This window comes from Leucoraja erinacea, chromosome 22 (assembly GCF_028641065.1).
Source record: "Leucoraja erinacea ecotype New England chromosome 22, Leri_hhj_1, whole genome shotgun sequence".
Classification (NCBI taxonomy): domain Eukaryota; kingdom Metazoa; phylum Chordata; class Chondrichthyes; order Rajiformes; family Rajidae; genus Leucoraja; species Leucoraja erinaceus.
The window spans coordinates 32,023,120-32,041,880 of NC_073398.1; the positions used below are offsets into that span (position 1 = coordinate 32,023,120).

An 18,761-nucleotide genomic window follows, 5' to 3' on the forward strand; every position below is an offset into this window, starting at 1 on the left:
GCAGAGTTAGGCCGTTTGGATCATCAAGTCTACTCCAACCCACCCCAGCGCTTTGCGCCTATCTTTAATACACAAGAATTTCCATGAGATGGGGAAATACAAGAGTCAAGAGTCAACCCTCTACCGTTTAGAAATTGATGAAAGGTCAGCTTTTCCAGACCATTTTAAACATTGCAATCAAGGAGCCTGGAACTACCCAACATCTTTGGACGCCCCTTTAGATGAGAAAATTAAGTTACAAGTCAAGAATAAAAAGAAAGTTAATACCTTTAAGATGTGATATTCTTGGCGATTTAAAAATGAAGACAGCCTGTATTGTGCACGGGGCAGTCTTGCTGCTCTCTGCAATATAACAAAATACCCATTGTTATGAAGAGTCTCCTCAGTATAATAGCTCCAACATTTACAATTCCCTTTTTATGTGTATACTTACCTCCCGTCGTGCTGCAAACAGGATGGCTGAACAATATAAGGAGCCCCTGGTCCTGTAAGCATTTTACAATTGCCTGGAAATAAATAAAAGTACACATGTAAAATTGTGGTGATCCTCCTAGTTCAAGGAAGTATCCCTTTGGTTTAGTTTCATTTTGTTTATTATGCTCTCGTGCAATGAGGCACAGAGACTTTGTTGTTGCGTACTATCCAGTCAAAGAAGAGACTCAGCTGTCCATTGTGTACAGATACAGGATAAAGGTTACAGCAGTTAGTGCAAGATAAAGTCCAGTAAAGTCCAATTATTGATAGTCCAAGGGTCTCCAATGAGGTTCTCTGAATCTGAACTTTCAGACTTCAGTCCCGTCTCAATACTCCACAGGATCTTAATCTGTTTCATTCACGTCACCTCTCGTTCTTCTAAATTCCAGTGGAAACGTCAAGCCTGTCCAATCTTTCCTCAGAAGACAATCCAGGTATTAGTCGGTTAAACCTTCTCTGAACGTATTCCCACACGCGAGCTTCCTTTGTTAAATCAGATCGCATGTAGACGAGTACTCTTGGTGACTTACTAGTGCCACCTAAAATTGAACTCTAACATGACCTCCCAACTTTTGTATTGAATTCCCCTTGCCATAAACCATAACATTGCTAGTTTTCCTAATCATTTGCTGTTGAGTAACCTTTCGTGATTCACACACTAGGCCACCCGGAACCTTCGTAATAAATTTCCTATCGCGATTGTGCATCTCATTAAAACATACCGCATACTTCCTTCCTGCCCGAGAGAGTGAGATATCACATCGGTGCTGCCACCTGGTGGCAGAACGACGAGAAACAAAACGTAAACTAACGCCAACACCAGCTGATTTCCCTCCACCTGCCAACATGCCTGGACAATTTCTGAATTCAAAAGGCAAATTTAGTCATTCATTTATGGGGAAATATATTACAATTTAATACAGATTACGAATTTTCATAATTTACTGCATAAGAAATCGTCAGAATGAATGAATGAATAGGTTTATTGGCCAAGTATGTAAACATACAAGGAATTTGCCTTGGTGCTCCATGCGCAAGGTACAGCACGACACACAGTAAACCATTAAGAATGAAACATAAAACATTAAAACATTAAGACTAAAACATTACAGTTTAAGCATGAATGAAATAAAATACCAGAGCAAAAGGAGGCTACAGATTTTTGGTTACTGCTCGTGGAAAAAAAGCTGTTTTTATGTCCGGCTGTGGCGGCTTTGACAGTCCGGAGTCACCTTGTGTTTCCTCGGCTGCCGCAGGAAGTACATCCTCTGTCGGGCCTGTTTGCCTGTGGAGTCGATGGTGCCCCCCCCCCCATTTAAGGTCCTTGGAGATGATGGTTCCAAGGAACTTGAAGGACTCCACAGATGTGACAGTGGTGTTGTTGATGGTGAGTGGGGTGCTCTCCTAAAGTCTACAATCAATTCCACCGTCTTAAGAGCATTGAGCTCCAGGTTGTTGCGATGGCACCAGGACGCCAGCTGTGTCACTTCCTGTCTGTAGGCAAATTCCTCCCCATCCTGGATCAGTCCAATCACGGTTGTGTCATCCGTGAGAAGCTTGACAGAGGAGTCTGGGGAGGTGGAGTCGTTGGTGTAGAGAGAGTAGAGGAGAGGGGAGAGTATCGCAGCCTTGCGGTGCTCCTGTGCTGAGGGTCTGCGGGTCCGAGATTTGCTTTCCCAGCCACGCATGCTGCTTCCTGTCTGTCAGGGATTCCCCTTCACAACAGCAGTAAACACTAGTCTTGGCAAAGCGTCAAAGAATTTGGTAATTTTCCGTCAAAACAAATGGTAATTTCTACTTTCAGTGGTATGCATGACACAATATTCTAGGTTAAAAGCTTAGTGTGGGATTGGGTAATGAAGGGAAAAAAAGGTTAGGGCTCATTTAGGTAATAGTACAGTAAACACCGCTGACCTAAACTAGGAGGGTGGGGGGGGGGCTACGTTCCCTTGACACCCTTAATCCTTTAAAACAAGTTTCCTAAAATTATTAAATTATTCAATGAATAGAGACTGCTAAAGTGAGTTAGTAAAGGTAAGTAAAGTATATCAGTTCTTCCATTTACTGTACTTTAACCCTGTATTTTGTGATATATAAAAGATGTTAATAATTCCATTTCAGGCACTATTCATTCACTAATGTCATTAATTATTTTATTTTTCAGGAACAAAATTTGAGTTCATTCAAAATTTCCCAAGTTAGCAAGTTTGAAATGGCAAAGAAAACTCAAACCAAATCTGCTGTTTTGGAATATTTTACAATAACTACAGATGAAAAACATTGTGTGTGTGTGTCAGTGAATCGTTCGCTCGTGTGTCAGACGACGTATGGCTTCTGTCTTCGTCCAACATGTTGACAGAATCGGTCGCCCGACGCGTCACAGTGTGCATCGCGTCGTCGTTTCCGTGGATAACCTCACATTATACTGCATCTGCCATGCATCTGCCCACTCACCCAACCTATCCAAGTCACCCTGCAGCCTCATAGCATCCTCATCGCAGCTCACACTTCCGCCCAGCTTCGTGTCATCCGCAAACTTGGAGATGTCACATTTAATTCCCTCATCTAAATCGTTAATATATATTGTAAATAACTGGGATCCCAGCACCGACCCTTTAGTCACTGCCTGTCATTTTTAAAGGGACCCGTTAATTTCTACTGTTTCCTGTCTGCCAACCAATTTTCTATCCATACCCTACCCACCAATACCATGTGCTCTAATTTTGTCCACTAATCTCCTGTGTGGGACCTTATCAAAGGCTTTCTGAAAGTCCAGGTACACTACATCCACTGGCTCTCCCTTATCCATTTTACTTGTTACATCCTCAAACAATTCCAGACGATCAGTCAAGCAAGATTTCCCCTTCATTAATCCGTGCTTACTTGGACCGATCCTGTTCCTGCTATCGCAATGTGCCGCTATTACCTCTTTAATAATTGACTCCAGCATCTTCCCCACCACTGATGTCTAAACTCCATCAGCGTGTAGAAGACCACAGGACACTGGCGGCTCACGGAACTGGGTGTACTGTGGCCACTTTCAACACCGCAGGGGCGGCACGGTGGTGCAGCTGGTAGAGCCGCTACCTCACAGCGCCAGAGACCCAGGTTCGATCGCGACCACGGGTGCTGTCTGGACGGAATTTGTCCGTTCTCCCACAGACCTGCGTGGATTTTCTCCACCCGGGCATTCCGGTTTCCTCCCACATCCCAAAGACATGCACGGTTGTTGGGTAATTGGCTTCGGTAAAATTGTAAATTGTCCCTAGTGTGTGTGTAGGAGAGTGTTAGTGTACGGGGTGATCGCTGGTGGGCGCGGGCTCAGTAGGCCGAAGGGCCTGTGTCTGCGTTGTATCTTTCTCTCTCTACTTACTTCAGACGTTATGGGGAGTAGGCAGGAGAATGGGGTTAGGAGGGAGAAATAGATCAGCCATGATTGAATGGCGCGATAGACTTGATGGTCCGAATGGCCTAATTTTACTCCTTTCCCTTACGGCCTTTCCGTGGAGTCCCATTACAGCTCATTGATCTTCTTCCACCTAGGATCAATATCCCAGTACAATTCGACCTGAATGGCAGCTCATTCTAAAATCAGTTGAGATAACGGCCGGCGGCACTTTGGGGTAACCTTTCAATTGTTGCATCACAAGGAGACAAACAACCAGCTGCCATTGGCCGAGGCCGGGACGACACAGGCATTCGCACAGCCCCAGGCAGGCGAGCAGGGGAGGTTCAATCCTCGTGAAAGAACAGAACACATAGTGGTGCACGAAAGCAAAGAGGTAGGCAAAGGAGGTCGGAGAGCTCGGCCGAGGTTGGCATCGGGGCAGGCAAAACCCTTGGATTATTTCTAATTTCTAATTCAACCCACAAAGATCTGCCAACATCGTGGTGGAAGGAGTGGTCCGTTCAGTGTGTATGAAATGCATCCTTCCACAAGTTAAAGGAGCAGACTTAGGCCATTCGGCCCATCGACTCCACTCCGTCATTCAATCATGGCTGATCTCTGCCTCCCAATCCCATTTTCCTGCCTTCTCCCCATAAACCCTGACACCAGTTTTAATCAAGAATTTGTCTACCTCTACCTTAAAAATATCCACTGACTTGGCCTCCACAGCCCTCTGTGGCAATGAGTTCCACAGATTAACAAACCACCCTCTGACTAAAGACGTTCTTCCTTGCATCCTTTCTAAAAAGAGCGCCCTTAAAAATCACAAAAGGCCACAAAGTGCTGGAGTAACTCAGTAGATCAGGTAACATCTCTGGAGGACATGGATAGGTCAAAGTCCTAGAGTTACCTCAGGTTCTTTTGCCAGCCACCCAAGTCCCTGGATCTTGACATTGTCTCCATTGAGAATAGTTTATTTCTATCTACTGTCTTCAGCCCACAACCCTTTGATACATTTCTTCTGCACGAGCTGATTTTTTCCAATCATATGACCATGACCCCATGGCTTTCAATTGTGATGACGAGGCTTTTGGGTGGCACAGCTGGTTGAGCCGTTGCCTCACAGCGCCAGAGACCCTGGTTCAATCCTGACCTCGGGTGCTGTCTGTGTGGAGTTTGCACATTCTCTCTATGACTGTGTGGGTTTTATTGCGGGTGCTCCAGTTTCCTCCCACATCCCAAAGATGTGCAGGTTTGTAGGTTAATCGACTTCTAGGTTGTCCCTAGTGCATAGGGAGTGAATGAGAAACTGGGATGATGTAGAACTGGTGTGAGCAGGTGATCTAGGGACGGTGTGGGCTGAAGGGCCTGTTTCCCTGCTATACCTCTAAATTTAAACATTTATGTGGTATCTCAACAATTGCCCATTCCATGTCCATATATATCACATCAATAGATAGATAGATAGATAGATAGATAGATAGATAGATAGATAGATAGATAGATCGATCCTTTATTGTCATTCAAGCCTTTCGGACCAATCACCTTTCTCTCTCATCAAATTTTGGGTGGCACGGTGGCACAGTGGTAGAATTGCTGCCTTACAGCGCCAGCAACCCGGGTTCGATCCTGACCACGGGTGCTTGTCTGTACAAAGTTTGTACGTTCTCCCTGTGACCTCCGTGGGTTTTCTCCGGGTGCTCCGGTTTCCTCCCACGCTCCAAAGACGTGCAGGTTTGTAGGTTAATAGGCATCAGTAAAAACTGTAAATTGTCATTAATGTGCAGGGTGTGCGCTTGTGTAACGAGGATCGCTGGTCGGCATGGACTCGAAGGGCCTGTTTCCGTGCTGTATCCCTAAACTAAACTCAATCCTCTGTTATCTCTGTCAAAAAGTTACTTTGACTCAATTTTCCTTTAAAAAAAATTCATGCTGGCTTTCAGTAATCAATACACATCTGTCCAGTTAATAATGCCATCTTTGATTATTGCTTCTATAACTTTCCCCATCAGCGCGGATTAACTGGGCAGTGTGTGGCTACTGGTTAGGGCGACATGGTGGCACAGCGCTAGAGTTGCTGCCTTACAGCGATCCTGACTACGGACGCCGTCTGTATGGAGTTTGTACATTCTTCCCGTGACCATGTGGGTTTTCTCCGAGCTCTTCGGTTTCCTCCCACACTCCAAAGATTGGCTTGGTGTATGTGTAAATTGTCCCTGGTGTGCGCAGGGCACTGTTGATGTGTGGTGATCGCTGGTCGGTGCGGGCTCGGTGGGCCGAAGGGGCCTGTTTCCACGCTGTGTCTCTAAACTAAACTACTCAGTTTATCCTTGCACCCTTTTTGAACTAGGGTGACCACCAAACTTCATAACCAATGCATTTCTTACCAAGTTCTTCTCTTCCAATTCAGCCAACAGAGTGCCTAGTTGAGAGGTGTTGCCTTCTTCCAGGGATTCCACCAGCTCATACCAACTGCAGTATAATCCTTCCAAACAGACTGTGACAAACACAATGGGTTAGTGATTCAGCTCAGCATGTTGTAGGTTAACAAATGGCGCAAGTCAACTTTAAATACCTTCTTTCCGTGTGTAGTTTTCTGGTGCGAAAACAGCCTGGGGCAGTTTGAGTTTTAGTTCCTCAATCTTGATCATGCGTTCAATTTCAAGATTGGTCGGCCTGAAAATAGAAAATGTACACACAGATGAAAGACGAACTTATGAACCGAGGGTGACAGTGTACAAAGGGACCGAGAAAGGAATATATGCAGAGCTTAATGGGTGGTTGACAGTTAGTAACAACTCTGTGTATCTTTCCGTGACTCTGAGGTCTGAAGAAGAGTCCTGACCCGAAACGTGGCCTTATCCATTCTCATCACAGATGTTGCCTGCCCCCCTCCCTACCTGCTGAGTTACTCCAGCACAGTGTTTTGCTCAACAGTCCAGCACCTGCAGTTCCTTGTGCCTCTCTTTGACTCCATGTGTTAAGGATACAATTCTTGGCACATGGCAGTGGGGACTTTGCGCCACCTGTTGGCAATGCGAGGTCATTGACGGCCATTGGGAGAATGTGGGCAGTTTTCAGTCAATGTAACGCACACACACACACGAGCACACGCACACACACACACATACACACGCGCACACACACACACACACGAGCACACACACATACATGCGCGCGCGCACACAAGCACACGCACACACACGCGCGCACACACATACACACGCGCATACACGCACGCGCACACACGCATGCACGCACTCACGCACGCACCCACGCGCACACACGCGCGCACACACACGTGCGCACGTACACACACGCGCGCACGCACACACACACGCGCGCACGCACATGTACACGAAATGGCAAGATGTTTTCCCATCCTTTCACAGGAATAAAAATCTTCTTTACCCAGTCTGGGGCACAGCACACAAAGAATGAAGACACAAAATACTGGAGCAACTCAGCAGATCAGGCAGTATCTCTGGAGAAAGGGAAGAGGTGACTTTTAAGGATCAAGACCCTTCTTCAGAACAACCAGAAACGTTGCCTGAGATGCTCCAGAGATGCTGCCTGACCCGCTGAGCTACTCCAGCATTTTGTGTCTTTCTTTGGTGTAAACCAGCATCCGCAGTTCCTTCCTACAGACAAGGAATTAATACAGTTTGCAGGTGAATGGGTAACTGTAAGCTACGGATTGCAGCCAGGGTTTACTTCTTAACTGAAACGTGCCAAAACCTGCCATGCTTGGTCCTGCCTCTCTCCTTTTCCAGCTTTTGTCTAATAGCTAATTGCAGAGCAAGCTATTGGAGCCAATAACACCATCTCTCTGTAAGCAATAATCCTTTAGATAGCCACACAGTGCTGGAATAAATCAGCGGGTCGGGCAGCATCTCTGGAGTAAAAGGATGGGCGATGTTTCAAGTCGGGACCCTTCTTCAGACTGAGATGCTGCCTGACCCGCAGAGTTACTCCAACACTCTGATGGGAACTGAAACAATTACATTGAATAAGTTTATTGGCCAAGTATGTAAACATACAAGGAATTTGCCTTGGTGCTCCGCTCACAAGCAACAACACGACATACAGTAAACCATTAAGAATAAAACATAAAACATTAAAACATTCAGAATAAAACATTATAGTTTAAACATGTGAATGAAATAAAATACCAGAGCAAAAGGAGGCTACAGACTTTTAGTTATTGAGTCGAGGGGGGGAGGTCTCTGACAAGAGCAATCCAACCAAGAGCTCAACGGTGGAACAGGCGGAGGACGATGGCTGACTTTAGTGGAGCGTCACAACGGCTGGGAAGGCGGATGAAGGCTGCGGCAGAAAATGGTCTCCGGTCGTCTTGGACTCCATGCCACTGGATCCTGACCCAGATCTGTCAAGGACCGTGTGGTGGCTGCCTGTGCACCAGTCTCCCCACGTTAAACAAAGTCACGCACTGGCGTCCTCCATGAGAGGACAGTCATACTCGTTTTGAGTGACCGTCGATGGTGTTTAATGTACTATACATGGTACACTTTAGCTCAAAGCTAGTCAGGTTTATTGTCATAGGCACGAGGAACTGCCGTTGTTGGTTTACACAAAAGGACACAAAGTGCTGGAGTAACTCAGCGGGTCAGACGGCATCTCTGGAGAACATGGACAGGTGACGATATGGGTGGCGACCCTTCTTTGGACTTGGGTAGTTCTTCAGACTTCAACCTTCTGCAGAAGGGTCCCGACCCAAAACGTCACCAATCCACGTTCTCCAGAAATGATGCCTGACCCGCTGAGTCCCTCCAGCACTGCGTGTCCTTCACGGTGAGGTACAGATACATTGAAAATCACAGTCGCACCTCTGCTCTGCTTTCAAAAGTCAAACCACCTGGGGATAAATCCCCATGGGCTTGCATGAAGACACCCAGAGGTTATTCACAGGGGCATTAATATTTGAACGGTGTCACACAAGAAGATATTCAGATCAGTGACTTAAAGGAAAGGAGTGTGACCAGAGAGACAAAGAACAAAATGGGAACACTTACAAAGCAACCGGCATCAATGCACTGCCGTTCGACTTGAGAGCCACACTGATCTCGTTGGATTTGCTGACGAGCTTTCCCCTCCATGGGTAGTACAGCACTGCTAAACACAAAGGGTTGAGGTTTTAATAAGCCTGCAAGCACGGCTGCACATGCATACCACACATTAACTGTCCCTGGTGCCAGCACTGATGCTCAGCCAAACTACTAAGAGAAGTTTGGAGAAGGCAAGGTCGGCACGGTGGTGCAGCGGTAGAGTTGCTGCCTTACCAGCGCTTTCAGCGCCAGAGACCCGGGTTCGATTACGACTATGGGTGCTGTCTGGATGTTCTCACCGTGACCTAAGTGGGTTTTCTCCGAGATCTAGGGTTTCCTCCCACACTACATGCCTGTACGTCTAAAGAAGGGTCTCGACCCGAAACGTCACCCATTCCTTCTCTCCAGAGATGCTGCCTGACCCGCTGAGTTACTCCAGCATTTTGTGTCTACCTTCGATTTAAACCAGCATCTGCACAGTTCTTTCCTAATCAGGTATGAGGGTTAATTGGCTTGGTGTATGTGTGGGTGGGGTGACGGGGATCGCTGGTGGTTGGTGCGGACTCGGTGGGCCGAAGGGCCTCCATCTCTAAAACTAAAATCTAAAGAAGTACGCGGTCTGCTCCCTTCAACTCACAAATTTGTTTTTTCCCCCCCTCCAACAAATGTCTGGGAGATTTCAGCCAGAGTCGCAGCGATCCATCCAGGGCACAATCCACCAGTGCTGAGTCATCACCCATTGTCATCCACTGTTAAAGCATTGCCATCCAGAGTGGAGTTTTAGTTTAGAGATACAGCGCGGAAACAGGCCCTTCGGCCCACCGGGTCCGCACCGACCAGCGATCACCGCACACTAACACTACCCCACTACTCGGGACAATTTACACATACACCAAACCAATTAACCTACAAACCTGTACGTCTTCGGAGCGTGGGAGGAAACCGAAGATCTCGGAAAAAACCCACGTGATCACGGGGAGAACGTACAAACTCCGTACAGACAGCGCCCGTAGTCGGGATCGGACCCAGGCCTCCGGCGCTGCAAGGCAGCAACTCTGCCGCTGTGCCACCGTGCTGCCCCAATTCTGTCACAGAAGGCGGTGGAGGCCAATTCACGATGTTTTCAAGAGAGAGTTAGATTTAGCTATTAGGGCTAAAGGAATCAAGTGATATGGGGGAAAAGCAGGAACAGGGTATTGATTTTATGAATGATAATGGCTCAAATGGTCTATTCCTGCACCTATTTTCCTGTGTTTCTATGTTAAATACAGCTTGTTTACTTTTAGCAATTTTTAGCCCATCCAATATCTCTATTGCATTTTCCTTTTATCAGCTGTTATCAGGCAACTGAATCATCCTACCACAACCAGAGAGCAGTGCCGAACTACTATCTACCTCACTGGTGTCCCTCGGACTATCCTTGATCGGACTTTGCTGGCTTTACCTTGCACTAAATGTTATTTCCTTATTGGTTAGCACGCAACAAAAGCTTTTCACTGTACCTCGGCACACGTGACAATGAACTGAACTGAACTCTAGCGGAGTGGCGTACGGGTAGAGTTGCTGCCTCACAGCGCCAGAGACCCGGGTTCGATCCGGACTGCAGGTGTTTGTACAGGGTCTTGGTGAGACCACACCTGGAGTATTGCGTGCAGTTTTGGTCTCCAAATCTGAGGAAGGACATTATTGCCATAGAGGGAGTGCAGAGAAGGTTCACCAGACTGATTCCTGGGATGTCAGGACTGTCTTATGAAGAAAGACTGGATGGACTTGGTTTATATTATCTAGAATTTAGGAGATTGAGAGGGGATCTTATAGAAACTTACAAAATTCTTAAGGGGTTGGACAAGCTAGATGCAGGAAGATTGTTCCTGATGTTGGGGAAGTCCAGGACAAGAGGTCACAGCTTAAGGATAAGGGGGAAATCCTTTAAAACCGAGATGAGAGGAACTTTTTTCACACAGAGAGTGGTGAATCTCTGGAACTCTCTGCCACAGAGGGTAGTCGAGGCCAGTTCATTGGCTGTATTTAAGAGGGAGTTAGATGTGGCCCTTGTGGTTAAGGGGATCAGAGGGTATGGAGAGAAGGCAGGTACGGGATACTGAGTTGGATGATCAGCCATGATCATATTGAATGGCGGTGCAGGCTCGAAGGGCCGAATGGCCTACTCCTGCACCTAATTTCTATGTTTCTATGTTTGTTTGCACGTTCTCCCAGTGACCTGCGTGGATTTTCTCGAGGATCTCTGGTTTCCTCCCACACTCCAAAGAAGTACAGGGTTTGTAGGTTAATTGGCTTCTGCAAATTCTGTAACCAACATGCTCCATCTACACTAGTCCCACCTGCCTGCCCCATATCCATTTGGCTCATATCCCTCCAGACCTTGCCTATCCATGTACCTGCCCAAATGTTTCTTAAACGATGTGACAGTACCTGTCTCAGTTACCTAATCGGGCAGTCCATGTCAAATACCTACCACCCTTTAGTTTAGAAGCTGGCCCTTTGGCCCGCCGAGTTCGCACCGTCCGGTGATCCCCACACACCAACACTATCCTACACGTACTAGCGACAATTTACAATTATGACAAGCTAATTAACCCTCAAACCTGTACGTCTTTGGGGTGTGGGAGGAAACCGGAGCACCCGGGGAAAACCCACGCCAGTCACATGGAGAACGTACAAACTCCGTACAGACAGCAACCATAGTTAGAATCATATCCCGGTCTGATGCTGACTCTACCGCCACACCACTGTTAGTCGCCCCCCCCCCCCACCCCCCAGCTGCTGCTCGGGTTCTTTTTGAAACTCCCCTCTCCCTTCTTTCTACTCTTAAAAGTTAAGCGGTGCTGATGGACAAAAGCACTTCCTTAAAATATTTGGCTTCTCTCTATTTCTGTTTGCATTGGAATCAGATACAGCAGCTATGTTCAAGAGTCATATAAACAAGCACTTATTTAAGCTAGAATTTAAAAGGAAATGAAAATTACCTTGAATTTTTGCAGCGTCTCTGGGAAGGAGAAAAGCGACATAAACAAGATAATTAGTTACAATTGTTCAAGGGCAAGCTTTTCCAGTAAGTAAAACCTCTACGCACGCCTGGGACCCCTAAAGTCCGCATGCGTGGACTTGATAAAGTCGTCAAAGGCACATTACACATATCATAACATCCCCTCTTTTACCAAAAGAGAAAAACATACAGCTGTACAATGTATATATCTGTCCAAGTGAGAAAAGAACACTTTTTCTAAAGTAAAATTTCCTTTCCTTCTCATTATCTTATTTACATAAACTTGTTTTACCATACTTGCACAACCCCATACAGACATAAAAATTGATGCGAACTAAATCAATGGGTCACATAGTCTCCAAAATACTTAGGCGGTCTCACAGCTCGACCTGAGCGAGTTCTCACTGTTTCGTTTATGTCAATGTCCTTGTTTTTGTCAGTTCGCTCAGTGGCTGTTTGCTTTTCAGTAGGCGCTGGCTGCTGTTTCAACGCCTGTGTCGTGTTAGTTGTGGTCGGTGTAGTAGATTCGCCCTGGTCTTTTATGGTCTGGCCGTGCTTCGCTTGTTGACGTGCGACTAGCGCGTCTGGTGGATTTTCGCAGGTCTTGCGGAGATGTACGCGATTGTGACGGTATATGCCAGATGGGCTCTGAACCACGTACGAAGGATCGTCAAGCTGGCGAGAAACGGCGGCTTTCTCCCAACTCTTCTATCCTTGTACGCGGGGTTGCATTCGCACTGTGTCGCCCTCATGAAGTGTGGAAAGGTCTTTAGCTGACATATTGTAACGCGCTGCTTCATGCGTTCATGCTCGTATACAACTCTGGGTTCAAGTAGTCTCGCTGTCGGCAGAAGTGTACGCGTGCAACGATTCATGGGGCGCTGAGCGGGACGTGCTCAGCCCTTGCGAAGGTGTATTACGATGATCCAACTTCGTTAGATAGGGGTCGGATCGTGATTTGCTGCTCTTCCTCAAGATTCGCTTCGCCGTTTTGACGGCAGATTCTGCGACTGCTCCACAGGTGCTCAAAATCCCATTTCTTGGCGAACTGCGAAATGCGACAGATGTATACTGCGGCCCGTTATCGCTCACAACTTGTGTCGGGCTGTCGTATCTCGTGAATCACGGTTGGACTGCTCGTGTATCTCAGCCGGTCTACTTCGACAAAGTTGCTATGGTAATCTACGGTGACGAGATAATCCTTCCCGTCCCATGTGGAGAGATCTGTGCCGACTTTCTCCCATGGCCTTGTCGGTACCTCATCACTCATGAGCGTCACTTTTTGCTGGCTCACCTCATAGGTGCGGCACACATCACATGTAGCAATATACAGCTTGATGTCGCTACTCATGCAAGGCCAGAATAGGCATTCGCGTGCTCGTCGCAGGCAGCCCTCGACGCCTAGATGTGAAGAGAGTATCTTTTATTTCATGTTTCTTCTTAAGCTTATCGGTATGATCACACGCTAGCCGTGGAAGATCAAACCATCTTGGACTGTGAGCTCATCCCTCTAGCTGTAATAAGGCGTGAGCTGCTCTGGTAGCCTATCTCGTTCACTAGGCCAACCACTGATGATGACACATTTCAGCATCTGTAGTGTGTCTTCTTTCGTTGTTTCATTGCGAATTTGCTCGAGACACTCATCTCGAATTGGCAAACGTGATACCATGTTTACCTCCTCGAATGCTTGCTCTCTGCTCGTAGTGCTGCTAACTGCATGCGACAGTGTATCGGCAAGGTACATGAGGCTTCCCCTGACAGTAGCTGATGTCAAAATCATAGCTCTGTTGCGGAGTAGCATTCCTTGAAGATGCGTCGGCACTTTCACTAGCGGATTCTTTGCTATCATTTCCAGCGACGTGTGATCGCTGATCATGCTGGTGAAACGGACAAATGTATACTGATGGAAACGCTCCATTGCAAATACCACGGCGAGCATCTCCTTCTCAATCGAGGCATATCGTGATTCGGTGTCAGTTATTGCTCTGCTCGCCTTCGCGATGGAACGTCCCTTTTGGAGCAAGGCTGCCCCCAGTTCCTTGTTGCTCGCATCACACTGAATCATCAGCTCCTCTCTGGGATTGTAGTACGCTAAGATCGGTGCTTCAGATGCCATCTGTCTGATCTTGGACCTCGCTTTGTCCTGCTCAGCAGACCACTCCCATGCTATGCAGCATCTGCAGTTCCTTCTTAAGCACTCCCATGCGATGTCTGGTCTCGTCAGCCATCTGATGGGCTCAAGGGTATCAGACAGGCTGGGTAGAAAACGGCTCAGGTAGTTGACAAATCCAACTAGCCTCTGCACACCCTGTACATCTGAGGGTGCTGGCATATTGACGACATCTGCAACCTTTTTGGGGTCGGGTTGCAGTCCTGTGCCAGTGATCACATGTCCTAAAAATGGTATCTCAGTTGCACTGGAAGGCAGGCTTATCCTTGTTGCGTTTGATGTTATGCTGTACACATCGCTGAAGCAACTGCTCGAGTTTCGAGTCGTGGTTGATGACCATGTTTCTCCCATCGCCTCTCCCTTACCATAGACTAGGATGTCGTCTGCAACGCAGATCACTCCAGGTAACCCTTCGAGCACTTGATGTAATCTTTGCTGGAAGATTTTAAACGATACACTTATACCGAATGGCAATCGATGTCATCATCAGAAAGCTGAGCTCATGTGTATCTGACTGAAGATCTTCGCTTGGTCGAGATCTGGCAAGATGTCCTCAGTAACTGGGAGCGGATAGTGTTCTCGCTTCAGCGCTTTGTTTAGCGGTTGTGGATCGATTCACACCCGAAGATCGCCATTCTTATTCGCCGCGACCACGAGCTGGCTGACCCAACTCGTCGGCTCGTGAACTGGTGCGATCACGTGACGCTCTACCATGCGCTCGAGCTCCGTCTTCACCTTCTGCTTCATCGCATGAGATAAACGTCTTGGCGGTAAGACTGTGGGTTGCACTGCCAGGTGTGCTTCACCAGGTAGCTCTACTAGTTTACCGTCAAACACCTCTGCATAGCGTTCTTCAGTCTTACCCGCTTTCTCTTTCACGACCATCGACGTGTGTACACGGTGAAAGCTGTCGTCATTTACAGTGATCAAATTCATTCGCTGACTAGCTTTGCTCCCTAGCAGTGGTGTGAAGCCATCACTGACCACAATGACTACGCAGAATATTTGCGGTTTGTCTTGGGGTTGAGCAGCTTAACCTGGCAAACTCCTTCCGTGTCCATCGTAGTCTTATTCCACATCATGAGCTTCTTTTGACATGGGGCTAGTGTGTGGTCTACGCCGTGTAAATATCTGCGTGGCAAGATGGCGACCTGCTTCCCATTGACAAGCATCGATGGATGCGTAGACATCATCTTTAGCTGCACTGTGTAAATTGTGAGCGTGATACTATCAATGAACTCAGTGCTCCTGTCACTTCCGGCCTGGTCGTCCACTTTGTGTACTTTCCTCTTTCTGCACACTTTGGCAAAGTGGTTGCGACTGCCACCTTCCCGACACGTCTGTCCGTAGGCTGGACATTGCTGTTTGTCCATTGTATGCTCCTTGCCACAATACTTGCACGCTTTCCCTTCTAGATTGTGCTTGCGCCTTGGCTGTTCTTAGGCTTAGCCCACTTGCTTTGCTTGTGTGAGTATTGCACAGCCATTCCTCTCTTGCCGCTCCGCTGTCTGATTTTGTGGACTGCAGCTTCCGGTGAAAGCTTGGAGATTTGACTCGGCAGTCTCGGCAGTTTCGGCACTTGCAGATGTCGATACATCTGTTGAGAGTGAGCTTCCTTTCCTGCACCAAACGTCTCCTCGTCTGCGAGTCGCTAATGCCCAACACAATCTTGTCACGGAGCAAGCTGTCCGTCATGCACTGGCAGAAATGACAGGTCTTCGCTAGTGTCCTCAGGCTCGCAAGGAACAATTCAAACCTCTCACCTGCTTCTTGCTGTCTCTTGTTGAAGAAGTATTGCTCGTACGTCTCATTCTTCTCGTCAATACCGTAGCTCTTGAACGCGCGAATGATCTCCCCCAGTTCTTGGTTCTCCTCGTCGTTGGCGAACACAAAAACTGTTGTAAATCTCCAGTCCTGACGGGCCAATTGCATGGAGAGACAACGCTGTCTGGTATGCTGCTGTTTGCCTGTCTAGCCGTGCGACCACGCTGTAGTTTGCCTACATCCGACGCCATGTTTCCCAACCATCGATCACTCCGCGGTTGACGGTTAATGGGGTCGGTGGTCGTGTACCGCTCACGGGAGGTGGACCGGCAGCGCGCTGTGGAGTACTACCGGCGGCCGTCAGCGTAGGTCTCTGGTCACCCGTCTCCTCATCCGCACTCGACTCGGCTCGCTGCTGAGCGGCCGTCTGCCCCACCCTTCAGGTAGCCATGTCGTTTTCCGGCAGTTTTGATATTCTCTGTGCCTTAAATGCTGCTCACTCACCAATCCTACGGCCCTCGACACTTTCACTAGTCCTTAGCTGCCGACTGTTCCAGCCGGGAGCTTCAGGTCGTGGCAGAAAAATGATTCTTTAAGGCACCACCGCTGCCACCAAGCTTTTCCAGTAAGTAAAACTCCTACGCATGCCTGGAAACCCCCGCGCTTGCCTGGACTCTGTTAAGTCGTTAAAGGCACATTACACATATCATAACAACAATCACACGGTTGTCGGGGATCATTTGTAAAACTAAAATTGCATTTTCCCCAAACAGATGTGAACTCACGTGTTATTCTCTCCGGACTCTGCCGAATTGCACTTGTAGTCACGGTACTGAAATGCCACAATCGCGAACGGGCAGACGTGACGTGGGCAATGCCGGCCTTCATGCTGGTCAGGATCATACAGGTAGTACTGCAAGACAGGGGGAGCGAGAGGGGTCACCGAAACAATGCTAAATATGAGCTCTTCTCCCAAACAAGTCAGGCTTCAACAGCAAAGCCCATTGAGATCAAAATAGGTCTGAAATAATATTGAATAAACAAAAACTAATCAGCTCAAGGACAGAGCGAGCAGTTTCCCTGTTCCTCCTTCGATCAACATTTGTAAAAGATCATCAAAGCAATATATAACTTGCTGGAGGGACTCAGGGGGGGGTCACTGTTCCCCTTCACCTATATCCCTCCCTCTGCCGTTCCTTCCCCGTCCCCTTCCCCCTATACCACTCCCTTTTGCTTCCTTTTTAATCCCCTTCTCTCCTCCCTTCCCTCCCCCTGGCTCCCATTAACGTGTTACTCTTCCCTTTCCCTCAGTCCCCTTCCTGCCAAGTGATAGATGGAAGACACAAAAAGCTGGAGTAACTCAGCGGGGGGCAGGCAGCACCTCTGGAGAGAAGTCACCAGACTAATTCCTGGGATGGCAGGACTTTCATATGAAGAAAGACTGGATAGACTCGGCTTGTACACGCTAGAATTTAGAAGATTGAGGGGGGATTTTATAGAAACTTACAAAATTCTTAAGGGGTTGGACAGGCTAGATGCAGGAAGATTATTCCCGATGTTGGGGAAGTCCCGAACAAGGGGTCACAGTTTAAGGATAAGAGAGAAGTCTTTTAGGACCGAGATGAGAAAATCATTTTTTACACAGAGAGTGGTGAATCTGTGGAATTCTCTGCCACAGAAGGTAATTGAGGCCAGTTCATTGGCTATATTTAAGAGGGAGTTAGATGTGGCCCATGTGGCTAAAGGGATCAGGGGGTATGGAGAGAAGGCAGGTACAGGATACTGAGTTGGATGATCAGCCATGATCATATTGAATGGCGGTGCAGGCTCAAAGGGCCGAATGGCCTACTCCTGCACCTATTTTCTATATTTCTATGAATAGCTGACGTTTCGGGGCGAGACCCTTCTCCTGACTACGGGTGGTTGTCTGTACAGAGTTTGTACGTTCTCCCCGTGACCTGCGTGGGTTTTCTCTGGGTGCTCCGGTTTCCTTCCACACTCCAAACACATACAAGTTTGTAGGTTACTCGGTTTGGTGATATTATAAACAGTCCCTAATGTGTAGGATAGGGCTAGTGTACGAAGATCACTGGTCGGAGCGGACTCTGTGGGCAGAATGGGCCTATTTCTATGCTGTATCTCTAAACTAAGCACTTAACCTGTGTGTTCCTCGTGTTACTATTTTAAAGTGATCGATCTTGATTCTTTGAAACCAAACGAGAAACAGCTTCCAGAGAAAAGTGTATTGCCGGTGAAGTTATCAAAGCTCAAATCCACAGAGAAAGCAACATTTGACAATGATCATCAAGGAGGAGCTCCAGGCAAATGCAAAAATGTTTTTTAACAGCCTCTACCTGTGTCAGTTCAAAAGCCTGGAAGCAGCTGTTTCTGGAAGAAACCTTATCACAGTTGGTTGAAACATGGCAAGTGTAGTCAGGAGTTGGTCTGGTGAAATCAGAAGTGTAGTTTTCAGTCACAGTCTTCACTCTACCCTGTTAAACAAACAAAACAGCAATGCTTTTACTCTTGAATACAAAGAAGCAGAGAAATATAAAGTCCAGCAAAGAAAACTTCTCTGAGCCGACCTCATGCATCTAGTAATTTCACAAGTGGACTGATCAACTGGGGCTCAAACTGTTGACTGAATATCAAATTTCACACCAGGCTCCAGCCAATCTCCAGAGGGGAAAGGTATCAGATACCGTGCCTGCATTAACATGGACATTACTGCTTGACCGGCAAGTGGTGGTGCAGCTGGTAGAGCTGCTTTCGATGACTCCCTGACTGACATTTCCAAGGGTGTAGGAAGGAACTGCAGATGCTGGTTTAAACCGAAGATAGACATAAAAACCTGGAGAAACTCCAAATAGATGGAGTAACTCAGCGGGACAG

General features: G+C 47.5%; 1 protein-coding gene across 9 annotated transcripts in view; it reads right to left on the minus strand.

The window, feature by feature from the left end:
- The window catches only part of tasor2 (transcription activation suppressor family member 2), a 127,830-nt gene that overhangs the window by 47,787 nt on the left and 61,282 nt on the right, over positions 1-18,761 (minus strand). For 8 of the 9 annotated variants that reach the window (XM_055653407.1, XM_055653412.1, XM_055653409.1 and 5 more), the window contains exons 6-13: positions 18,224-18,361; positions 16,655-16,782; positions 11,916-11,935; positions 8,896-8,995; positions 6,438-6,538; positions 6,250-6,359; positions 434-506; positions 268-342 (exon numbers count right to left, since the gene is read on the minus strand). In XM_055653407.1, the coding sequence (XP_055509382.1) occupies positions 268-342; positions 434-506; positions 6,250-6,359; positions 6,438-6,538; positions 8,896-8,995; positions 11,916-11,935; positions 16,655-16,782; positions 18,224-18,361 (745 nt within the window). The remainder of the gene's footprint in view (positions 1-267; positions 343-433; positions 507-6,249; positions 6,360-6,437; positions 6,539-8,895; positions 8,996-11,915; positions 11,936-16,654; positions 16,783-18,223; positions 18,362-18,761) is intronic. The other variant, XM_055653406.1, reaches the window with a different exon arrangement.